The sequence below is a fragment of the Ursus maritimus genome, unplaced genomic scaffold, assembly GCF_017311325.1.
Source record: "Ursus maritimus isolate PB19 unplaced genomic scaffold, ASM1731132v1 scaffold_21, whole genome shotgun sequence".
In the NCBI taxonomy this organism is placed as follows: Eukaryota; Metazoa; Chordata; class Mammalia; order Carnivora; family Ursidae; genus Ursus; species Ursus maritimus.
The window spans coordinates 51,682,692-51,694,564 of NW_024424564.1; the positions used below are offsets into that span (position 1 = coordinate 51,682,692).

Consider the following 11,873-nt stretch of genomic DNA (forward strand, 5'->3'; position numbering starts at 1 on the left):
CAGGTCCGGGCCCCATCACAGCTCCCCCTGAGCTTTCTCTGGACTGTCCCCCACCCAGGGGTGGTGTAAGGCTCAGAGGAGGCCCAGTAGTCCTCCTACTCTGGTGCCTAACACACAGCAGACATGAAGCTAGTGCATTTCACTTCCTACTTCCTCTTTTCTACCATATGATATAATCTATAAGAAGCATTTACTTTTCTCAAGTAAATATTTCATGAGGTATGTGCTGTTATCACTATCTTATGCAGGGGCAAACCTGAGGCTCTGAGAGGTGACGGAATTTCCCTAGGTTGCATTAATGCTCGGTTACAGTGATGGAACTCAGACCCAGGTCGACCTCAATTCAGAGCCCTAGATCCCTGCTCTCTTCCATACTGCCTCAGGGCTCTGTGCCGGGAGGCTATATAGGGTAACAAGCCACAAACTCTGACCTGGATCAGCCATCTGTTTGTCAGATGAACCACCTCCAGGCTTAAGGAAGAACACAGCACTGCTGGTGAAATCCACAGGCGTTACCCAGGCAAAGCCCATTCATTGTGAGGCTACATTAATAGAGGCGGTGACCAGGAGGTGGGAGGTGAAAGGCAATTTAGGTCCAGTACTGGTCATATCGTATCAGGGGCAGCATTGGACTTCATACTCCTAGAGGGATTTGAACAACCTAGGGGTAAGGGTTGCAGTTTACTGAGCAGCAAGTCTGAGTTGGGGATGTCCCATAGAAGTAGTTCTATGGCACGCGCTTTTCTCGCTGTGGAGAAGAGCTGCCTCAGGCCAGCTCACCACCTTTCTATACCTGCCAGGCAGAGGGAGCAGGCAGGGTGCATGGCCCCAGAGTGAAGAGCTGGGATCAATGGAGAAAGGCACATGCAGTGAGATTTTAAAGCCACGTGAGAAAATATCTAAGAGTTCAATAGGAGACAAAGCAGGGAAGTACTTATAAACTGTAAAGCACTGTGAGCGATACTTGTGAATAATCTCTGCAACCACAAGTTGTGAAGAGGTGACCCTGATGCATGAGCCACAAATAATAAAAACCAAAAAGAAGTGTTCAGAGCAGAATATTATCAGCAATTGAGATATTCAACCAAGTAAGCTAGAAACATCTAGCAACATGCTGCTCGGGGAAGGAGGATGACGAAGAGGAACGTGGGAGTGGATGAGGATCTTTCTCCATCTAAGGCACAAAACAAAGCAATGGGGGCAAAGATGGCCCTAGGGCAAGCCCCAAAGAACCTATGAGAGAGGGGGTGATAAAGGGACATCTGTTTGCCCCTGGGAATAGAGGCCCATGTCCTTGATAGGAGACAAAGGACAGGGGAGCAAGAATATTCTCAGAGGCCTCCCGAGCCTCTAGATCCTCAACCTGGAGACTCAGGTGGTCCTCCCCTCTTCACAGGCAGGGGAAATCCCAAACCCAGCACCTGGGAACAGGGATAGGGCATCCCGGCTCTGAGAAGAGAGAATCCTTGGGGCTTGGAGATCACCTGACTCAAGGTAGGGCCGCCCCCTTCCTGCTGCAGGGGACAATATCTGTGCCTGCCCCCATCCAGGTGACAGCAAGAGGGGACAGAAGCCAACTCAGCCCCAGTGCATCCTAGATCCTGGAGATGAGTGGGGAGGTGGACCCTACTGCAAGTCTTCAGTCTCTCTGCCTCTTCTCTCCCTTTCAACGTCCCTTTCACCCCAGGCCCTCCTAAGCTCCACTCACTCACTCTGCACTCGCCTTTTTGCTTCCCTGCTCCCAACCCTCCAATGACTGCCCAAATCCAATGTCCTGATCACCATGACAGTGGCCTCTGGGACCCAGCCTCTGCCTACCCTCCGTCTGCCCCATTGCTCACAAGGCTCCGGCCACACTGGCTACTTTCTGTTTCTTAAACACATCGACTGCATCCCCATCTCAGGCCTCTGAGCACATGCTGTTCCCTCTGCTTGCAAAGCTCTTTCCCCAGCTCTTTGCCTCTCATTTGAGGCCTCACTCAACGTCGTCTTCTTGAGAGACCTTCCTGGACCACGATCCAATGCGCACCTCCAACCGCCATCGCTGTCATCATCCTTCTCTTGCTCCTCATGGTACGTGCTGTCTTCTTGATGATCTTATTTTGTTTCCAGTCTGGCTAGTATTTTATTCTCCACCAACTGCACCAGAATGTAAGTTCTTATCACTGCTATGACCCAGAGCCAAACCCATTAAGCAAAAATCGAATGAATGAATGAATGAATGAATGAATGAATGACTCATTATCTCTTTTGTTCAGATTTATTCCTTTGCTCCCTTTTTCTCTTGTGCATGCCTCCATTTCCCCACCCTCCCCATCCCTGCTCGGGCTGAGTGTCTCCTAAGGGCCCGGCCTCAGAGCAGAACCCAAGACAGTGTGAGTTCTGCTCTGAGGACAGGAAGGGGATCGGTTCCCAGGAGAGGCTAGAGGACGGCTGGTGTCCCAGTCTCCTCTCTCTGCCCGAGAAAGAAAGGGGGCTGGGAGCGGGGTGTGTGCAGGCACCACTACACCATAAGCCTTCCTAAGGAATAAGGGGGTGGTGCCATGGTGCTGGCAACCAGGGGCCCTTGGGCACCCCAACAGGACATGGGCGGGATTCTGAGAAGATTTTGATCCCTTCTCTCCTCCCACCCTCCCATCTCCTGCTGGGGGATCCCCCCATTGGATGGACCCAGTAGGCAGTCAGAGATCAAGGTTGCTGGAAGGAGGCAGACCATGGGGGTCACCCTGGGGTGAGTGCAGTGACAAAGGAAGTCAGAGAAAGGATCTGGGGGAGGCACACCCCAACCCGTCATTTCCATTTGCCTCCCAATCACTGACACTTTCTCTATCTTCTGTAAAGTGTTCTGCAAACACCTTGGTAAAAGCACACAAACCCTGCTTCTCAGCAGATGCTGCCCCCCGAGTCCCCCCAACATGGAAATTCAAGAACCAAGATGTGTGTCTCAGCTCCTACCTTCCTTTTTCCCTCTGATGACAGGGTGACCTGGACACAGCGACCAGGGACATACCAACAGGCTGAGCCTCTCCCAAAAGAGAAGTCCTTGGGCCCCAGGGAGCTGGCTCCGAGGAACAGGGGCTCCAGAGGGGCTGGTGGGGCCTCTTCTGGCTCCTGGGGACCACCCACCCACACAGTCAGAGACAAGAGTCTGAGGGGAAAAAGAGCTGTTCCCTCAGTCCTCCACTCAGCAGACAGTTCCACACTGGGCTCTGAGCTCCGGAAGATGAGTCAGGACTCGAGGACCAGGGGCAGATCTGGGCACAGGATGAGGGCCAAGACAAGGACCAGGGGAGGCCAGTCACTGGGCTGGCCCTGCTTTGTGCCCCTCAGGCCTGATGGGGAGGTCTGGGCTCCTTGGCCAGGTCCACAAGAAGAGCTGCCCCAGGCTGGAGGGAGCTGGTGATGGGCGGGCTGCAGAGGAAGCAGAGGCCGGTGAGTGTGCACTTTTAGAGCCTGGGGATGGGCGAAGGGCAGGGTAAAGCCATGTGGGGGCAGCCCTCACATTCAGTGAGCCCTGGGTCACTCTCCTCCTGGACCCTGCCAGGAGGAAAGCCCTGAGGCCCTTACTCTGGCCACACTGAGATTGGTGGGAAGGTTCCAGGGATGGCCGTCAAGTGGGTTGGAAGGACGCCAGGGTCTCTAGCCAGTAGGGAGGGCAGGTGGAGGAGAGACAGGCAGCCCTAACCCAGACCACACACAGGACATGTAGGGACATCTGGAAGGCTGTTGGAAGGGCTGATGGGGATCTGGCCAAGCAGGGAGGTGCGCTCGTCCTCTGGGAGCTGGTCCTGCAGACTGACCAGTGTGACTAGCCAGCTCCTACAGCCAGGCCCCGTGCAGGTCTGGCCCACAGCGGTGACCAAACCTATGCCAGCGACTGCACGGGGGGGGGTGGCTAGAAAGAAGGGCGCGGATGGTATGGACTGCCCACCCAGGGGCCAGAAAAACAGCTGGTGCCTCGCTCCGCCAGGGAAGCCACACCCGCTCCGCCCCAGGCCCTTCCGCCCGCCTCACCTGACCAGCCGGAGGAGCTGGTCCTTTGACCTGGAGTAGATCTCGAGGGCCATGCTCTGCAGCATGCCCTGCATCCACCACAAGTCAGCCGGCACATCAGGCAGCCATGCCACCAGCCTGGAGGAAGGGGCAACAAATGCTTCACTCAGCTAAGCCTGAGCATGTGGCCCAGCTGAGCCCACCTTCCCCACAGGCCCAAAGCAGAGCCAGGGGTCCCTGCCAGGGACTAAAGGAAGGGGACGAGGGGGTGAGACGTGCCCAGCAGTGTTGGCTCTGCCGCAGGGCTGGTTGTGCACGGCACGCGGCACACGCGGGCAGCCCAAGGCCGGCGAGGGCGGGGCTCTGGGGCCAGGCTGGGATGGGGCTGCCGCCCAGCTTCCCTGCTTGTCAGCTGTGTGACCCGGGTAGGTCAGGGAACCTCTCTCAGCCTCAGCTTCCTCGCCTGCTGAAGGAGGACCATCGCCTTGCGTGCAGTTCGTAACCTCCTCCCTCTCTCTCTGTCCCTCCTTCTCCTCCCCAGACCTGCCCTCCTTACTCCACAGCCCTCCATCTACTCTCCCTTTAGCAGCCAGTGACACTCCCGAAATAGACATCTGATCACAGCTCTTTCTTGCTCAAAATCCTCCTGTGGCTCCGAACCTGGGCCCTGCGGGGAAAGCAGAGGACCAGGTCATCCAATCATGGCTGAGAGAGGGCCTGGCTGGCTGGGCATCATCTCAGATTCACTGGACACGGGCGCCCGCCCCCCCCCCCCCACCCAAAATGTGCTGCCTTCAGCAGAGCCTCTCAACCAGGGCCTCAAACTGGCAGACAGGCCACAGGATGTGGCATGAGAAGCAAAACACAAGCTAGCCTATCACCTCCCTTGTTCTGGACTGTCTGCCTCTATTATTACAACCTACAAGTTGAGCATGTAGGTTACAAAAAAAAAATGCTAAGTCTGAGTTTCCCTGTGGTCTGGACAGGCTTGTCCATCAGTGCTCACATATGGACTTTTTTTTTTTTTAGCTGAAAAGTCTAGACTTTGTCCTTATCCTTTTTGACTTCAACCTGTGGTTTCAATCTAACAGCTCAGCATGAGGAGAATCTGAGTTAGCAGAAAGCTCTCTCCTGGCTTTGGGCCACTGGCAATTTCAGCAGCAGGGCTGATCCGGTCATTAACTCAGCATGGAGCAAAGCAGAGACCCGTGGCTCATTGTCATAGACCTTTTAGGGAATAAAGAATTTTAAAAAATACAGCTCTCGCTATGACACTTCTCTACTGAAACCCTTCGCTGCCTTCCCACCACTGTTGGGAGAAAGACCGCGCTCCTCGCGTGGCTATAGAACCCTGCCCGTGTTGCCCCTGCCAGCCATCGCCACCCCGCCTCGCCATGGCCCCATCGTGTACGGCACTCTACCTTCTGGCTCCAGCCATACTGGCCTCCTTTTCAGCTCTTCCGGTGAGCCTATTTCTCCTGCCTTCTGCCTCAGGACCTTTGTACGTGTTGTTCCATCCCTCTGGAATGCTTTTCCCTTCCCTCTTTACCTGGTGGACTCCTACCCATTCGATTATAACTCAAGAGTTAGCTTCTTCAGTCAGCCTTCTCTGACCAGTTAGCCCCTAGGGTGAACTATCTCAGTTCACAGCCAGTGTAGACCCGTTTGAGGAATCACAGCCGGTATAGACCTCTCCTGGTATCCCTAGGCAGAGGTGTGATTGCACAGGTGAGTGTGTGATGGTTTGTGGGCTGCAAGCTCCACAAGTCCAGGGACTGGGTCTGAGTCAGTGCTGCCTCCCCACCTGAGCCACGGCTTGGCCCCAGGGTAGGCCCTCCGTATAACAAACAAGGCAGAGTGATTCATTAATCAGCAGTTACACTGGTTAGTGAGGGCTGAACCACAACCAGCCTGCCCTGGAAGGGCCTTGTTTTATGAAAAAGGAACCTGAGGCCCAGAGAGGTCAAGAGACCTGGCCCAGGCCACACAGCTTATCTGAACCAGACCAGCCCCCAGAGTTATTTCTCCAGAAACAGCACATTTCTTCTGAGGCTCTAAGAGGTAGAGCAAAGGGCCAGAGGTCTGAGAGACAGGGGAGGGGACAGAGCGTTGACCAGGAGGCCCCGTTTCTGATCCATCGGTCACAGCTGCTATGCCATCTCCCCACCAGTCCCATCTTGCAGAGGAGACCTCTGAGACCCCTCTGGGTTGGGCGACCAACACCAAGCAGCCCGGGGAAGCCAGCCGGGCTCCGCCCACCCAGCGTGCCGGCCGCCCTCCCGCCCTGGGTGCTGGTCTCCACCACGACCCTGAGGACAAGTCAGGTCCTTCCCAGGAGCCCTGGCTGAACCTCACCTTCTGCTCCGGAAGTAAACGTACTCGAAGGGTAGCGTGTAGGGCAGCAGCAAGTAGGTCAGGGCCCGCCCAAGCCCCGACCGGCAGAAGCGGGCCCAGGTGCTGGGGTCCCTCACACACGCTTTCTTCAGCGCTACAAGAGAAGCCATGGCATGACCACCCAGCCTTCCAGCCAGCCCCCTCACCATTACCCTTAGGGCAGGTGGCCTGAACCCCTTTCCACTTCGCACAGTCCACAAAGTATGCCCCCCCACCCCTTTCTGCAGAGAAGGAGACAGCTCTGATCAAGCCCCTAGCTTGAGCCAGCAGAGGGCTGGGCACTCAGCGTGTGCTCTCATTATTGTCCCCAAACCAGCAGGGCGTGCCCCTTTCGCAGATAAGGAGACTGAGGTTCAGAGTAGGGCAGTGACTTGCCCCAAAGACCATGCCAGGAAGCGGCAGGGTCTCCAAGATGGACCCAAGGATTCAGGCTCCCCGAGCTCTTTCCATCTCTCCCTCCCCTCTGCAAAGTCTGTTGCGGCCCCCCACCCCAGGATGGGCCAAGCGCCCTGGCCGTGGTGCCCCATCACGGAGGTGACTCTCTGGTGCCCCCATGTGGCCGCAGAGATGCCGCCTTGGCTCCAGAGCTCCAAGCTTGGTCCTCAGCGGCTCAGCACAGATCCAGGCCCATTTCCACAGACCCTGTATGGTCTCTGGCGTAGAAAGAGGCACCCTCCCAACCGCTTCGCCACCCACACTGTCCTTGCTCTAACCTCAGCCACCATCATCTCTCCTCCCAGTCTCCCCTGCCCACCCAGCCCGTAGCCCCCCCCAAGCTGGGAGGGGTAAACGAATCTACACTTCAGAGCAGCAGTGAACTCTGAAAAGGAGGGGTTGCCCGTAGTAAGCCTCCCCCAGTGGCTCCCCATCTCTCTCCTCCTGCAGCTTTCAAGGCCACCTGCCTGACCTCCCCACCTCTGCTCCCCTGCCCCTCAACCACGACACTGCCCCCACCAAACGAGGACGTTTGCTCACGCTGCACCCTCTGCCTGAACGCTCGTATTCCCCCTTTTGCCTGGCTGACTCCTCCTCTCCGGTCTCACATAGATGCTGTTCAAACCCACATCCCCGCCACCATTACACACGCCTGGACCTTTCTGCTGCTGCAGTTGTGACTTTGGGGTCACTAAGCAGGAGAGCAAACCAAATGGCTCAGAGCAGAACTCCTGCTTGGGCTCTTCATTAGCTGTGTGACTTTGGACAAGTCACTTAACCTCTCTGTGTTATGGTTTCCTCATCCATTCAATGGGGACAATCCAGTGCTATCATCAGAGTATTGGTGGGAGGATGAAATGAGTCCATCTCCACATGGAGAGTCCAGAACCTTCTGTGTATGCCTCTCTCACGTCTCAGTACTTCCTGCGCTTCCCTGGGCCGTGGGCAAAGACCTGGCTTTCTGAGGCACAGATCTGGCACACAGGGTCTCTGCCCCCTGGCCCCTGTGTGCAGGGCACGGGGTAGGTGGGCAAGTGCATGAAGGACGGGGCAGTACCAGCCTCCAGCTCTGGCGAGAGCTGCTCAAAGTCGCGCACGTCCTTGACCCGCACATTGGGCACTGCCCAGTCGAGAGACAGGCCCCCCTCCTGGCCTCTGTCATGGCCGGTGTCCTGGCTGCCATCAGCTGGGGCTGGGGGCTCCTTCGACACCAACATCCAAAGCACTGGTTCATTGGTAAGTCCTGGGTCAGTGGAGAGGAAGGATATGACAGGTCAGGGCACCCAGAACCCCCTGGTGATGGTGACGCCCCTGGCTCTCCATGCCACCTGTCCCCCTCAACCCCCAAACCCACATCTGGGGACCAGTTTGCTGCAGGATGGACCCACGGCTTCTCCCAAATGACCTCTTCCTGATCTCCCCAGCCCTTCCCTGTTCCCCATCTCTTGTGCGTTTTCTAGTGGTTCATCAGAGCCCAGACCCTGAAGATGCAGTCCGAGGTTCAAACCCTGATGTCAACACCTGTTAGCCAGGTGGCCTAACTGCTCCGTGCCTCGGTTTTCCACTTCGAGAAAGGAGAAAATGAAAATCTGCTTCATGCGGTTGTTCTAAGAATTAAACCAGACAAACACCGAACTCTCAAGCCCAGATCTGGGATCGTATTAAGTGCTCAGCAAATTCTTTCTGCTGCTGTGTGTTGGGGCTGTAGTGTATGGGGGGTAAATGATATGGGTTCTGGAGCCAGACAGCCTGGGTTCAAATCTCAGCTCTACCATATCAAAGAGCATGGCCCTGTGGGAAGACATTCAAACTCTCCAGCTGAGAAGACCTCTGTGACCCACCCAGTCCCCTAACGAACACACACACACACACACACACACACACACACACACACACACACACTCCTGAGGCCATACTGAGTTATGTATCCAGAAGGTGTTAGCCTCTGTTCCTTTGTTCTCCCTTATCTTCCCTCTGCTTGGAATACCCTCTTCCTTTCTCTCTTCAGCCTTCCCATAGCCTTCATAACTAGTCGAAGGCCAGCTTATCTGTTGCCGCCTCCAGGAAGCCCTCCTTGCCCACCCGCCAGGCTGGGTCAGCTGCCCCCTCTGGGCTCCCATAGGCCTGAACGTCCCTCCATCTCCATGGGGAGAGGTCTCTGTCTTGGTCTGTCTCCCCGCACCAGACTAAGAGCAGCTCAAGAGCCGGACACACACGTGAGCCTCCCTGGGTCCCCAGCCTCCAGCCGAGGCCGAGCAGAGAGCAGAGGCTGAGGGAGAGAATGAGTGAGCTGAGGGCCCTAAACATGCAAACACCTGGAAACCAGGATCTACTTGGTGCTCAGGCGAAGCGGTATGCCCAGCTCCTAGGGGGGCTGCCACCTACCACGTCTCTCCAGGAACCTGAGGGCGTCCAGGTAGCCTTGTCTGCAGTGGTCTGCTACTACCTGCCAACACACAGGTCAGAGTAGGATGGGGACGGCCTGGCCCTGCCCTTTGAGCTGTGGTCACAGGCCAGAAACTTGTCTTCCACTGGAAGCAGTCCACACCCAGCCTGCGCTCCCCAAGAGCCCCTCGGCAGGGCTCGAGGACCCCAGTGCTGGGCGGGGAGAGCCACGGGACTGCAGGCGGGACGAGCTGCTCCATCTGCTTCCCTCCCCACAGCCCTATTTCACCTCCCTCCTCTAAGACTCCTTGGCAGGCCTCTTGCTCCAAACTCTCTGCTCTCTGGTCTCAGTTCTTTCCTCTGGAAAATGGGATAACTAGGCCTGGCCCAGGACACCCAGGACACTACCTGGTTCCCTGTGGGTCAATGCATGGTGGTTGCCTTTGCCCTTTGATGTTTATTTCCAGAACCAGCCTGAGATAGCAGAGGAAACCGGGGGCCCACACCCGCCTGTCTCAATAAGAGCTCCCCCAATGGGGAAGAGGCACCTGCAGGTCCAGGAGAGAACTCTGCCTTCCCTCCCGGTGTGGCCTCAGGATGGCCACACCACCTTTCTGAGAGCCTCAGCTTCCTTGTCTCCAGATGCGGTTGAGATTTTTCATCCACCACACAGGTATAGGGAAGATCAGACTAAATGAACATGATCTTGTTTCATAAATTATAAAACGCTACAAAACCGAGGTGCCTAGCTGGCTCGGTTGGTAGAGCATGGGACTCTTGATCTCGGGGTCATGAGTTTGAGCCCCATGTGTGGTGTAGAGTTTACTTAAAGTAAAACAAAACAAAACACTACAGAGCCACCCAATGAATGAAAGAATAGGGAAGGGCCAGGATACAGCTGGGGTAAAGGAGCAGGTTATGGTGATACACTGTTTGTGGTCAAATACCCATTTTCCAGAAATACCAAGGGAATAAAACAAGAAATCTAGGTCTATGGTCCCTTTTTGTCTGTGCTCACACGTCACCTCCATGGGGATGGTAAATTTGGCCACAGTCTAGGGCAGTGGTTAAGAGCATGGGTCTAGGCTAGGGGAGGATTTGAAGTCTGGCTTTGCTGCTTCCAGGCTGTGTGACTTTGAACAAGTTGCTTAACCTCTCTGAGCCTCGGTGTCCTCCCCTGAGAAACAGAGATGGTAGTAGTACCTTCTCACAGAGCCGGACCCAGAGGAATACGAGGGTGAGGCCTGGCTCATACCCCAGCTCAGCGGAGCTGGTGTTCACGTGCCTTGATATGGGGCCAGTCCTAACTCAACATTCATCCAGGCGGGGGAAGAATAGTAAGGACACAACTTGAGCCCCATGCTGTGGGTTCAAGAACTTGGCTGTAAGACTCAGAACACGGATCCTCACTGCCTGAGGTGGGGAGGGGAGGGGAGGGTGTGGGGACATAGTCTGACTCACAGGACCCTGGATCATGGCCAAGCCTCTGACACCATCAAGGTGGGCACGGGGGCCAGACCTACCTCAGGGCTGGGGGGTATGAGGGAGATGAAGCCCAGGAAGAAGTTCTTCATGGAGATCTGGAAACTGGCATTGAAGGCATTCAGCTCATGCATGCTGGCCGAGGTGCTCTGGGGGCAGATGTCCACTGTCCCATGGAAAGGGGACACGGTGATGATGGAGGGGCAGTCCGCAAAGGGCAGGTTGTTGCTCAGAGCCCCGTCGATGTAACGCTGCAATTCAGGTATACCGCCTGCTCAGGGTGTCTATCCTCGGCCCAGCTGCCGCCGAGCCACCAGCCAGAAGGGACTACAGCCGGTGACCTCTAGCTGCCCCCCAGCCACTGGGTCCATCTAGTCCAGGATGCTCTGAGCACCACCCCCAGGAGCAGAGGGGGCCCTGGCGTGTGGTAGGTGCAAGGGGACCCAGGTTCCCTCCACCCACACGCCTTACACGGGGCCCCCAGAGCACGGGGCAGGGACTTGGTCATCAAGCCCCCAAAGTACACTTACCTCCCCTCTGAATTCAGGGGGAATTGTCCCACAGTAGAAAGGAAAGTATAGGCTGCAGACCAGAGCCTGGGAAAACAAGTCAGCAGAAACACCATTGTTCGTGCTCCTGGCGTGCAGAACCCACTCTGGGCATGGTGTCTAACCCCAGGGCCACCTGCGAAGTTGGTTGGCATTGGTCTTGTGTTCAGGGTTGGGAAACGAGGTCCAGCCTAATTCTCAAGGTTAAGAACTATTTGAATGCAGGCCCATCCTGACACCCGCCCTCCTCTTCCTGCTGATGGGTCCTTGCTCACTGGAGACTGCTGCTGGGATTTTCCCCCCCAAGGACAAACAGAGGCACCAAATACCATTTCCCCTTCACTCAGCAGGCAGGAATTCTTCACCAACAATGTAGGTATGTCTCCCAAAGTGTGTTCTCTGGACACTGATCCAACCAGACGCATCTCAAACAAGAAACCCTGACTTCTGGGCACCTGGGTGGCTCAGTCGGTGAAGCGTCTGCCTTCGGCTCAGGGCGTGATCCTGGCGTTCTGCGATTGAGTCCCACGTTAGGCTCCCTGCTCAGGGGGGAGCCTGCTTCTCCCTCTGCCCTTCCCCCCCACTCGTGCTCTCTCTCACAAAAATAAATAAATAAGATCTTAAAAAAAAAAAAAA

General features: G+C 56.0%; 1 protein-coding gene across 1 annotated transcript in view; it reads right to left on the reverse strand.

Moving 5' to 3' along the window:
- Positions 1 to 3,326: 3,326 nt before the first annotated feature.
- The window catches only part of PNPLA5 (patatin like phospholipase domain containing 5), a 27,978-nt gene continuing 19,431 nt past the window's right edge, over positions 3,327 to 11,873 (reverse strand). Inside the window, exons 5-11 of the mRNA XM_008703007.2 lie at positions 11,220 to 11,285; positions 10,731 to 10,940; positions 9,208 to 9,268; positions 7,880 to 8,065; positions 6,349 to 6,481; positions 4,015 to 4,131; positions 3,327 to 3,411 (exon numbers count right to left, since the gene is read on the reverse strand). Of these exons, the coding sequence (XP_008701229.1) occupies positions 3,327 to 3,411; positions 4,015 to 4,131; positions 6,349 to 6,481; positions 7,880 to 8,065; positions 9,208 to 9,268; positions 10,731 to 10,940; positions 11,220 to 11,285 (858 nt within the window). The remainder of the gene's footprint in view (positions 3,412 to 4,014; positions 4,132 to 6,348; positions 6,482 to 7,879; positions 8,066 to 9,207; positions 9,269 to 10,730; positions 10,941 to 11,219; positions 11,286 to 11,873) is intronic.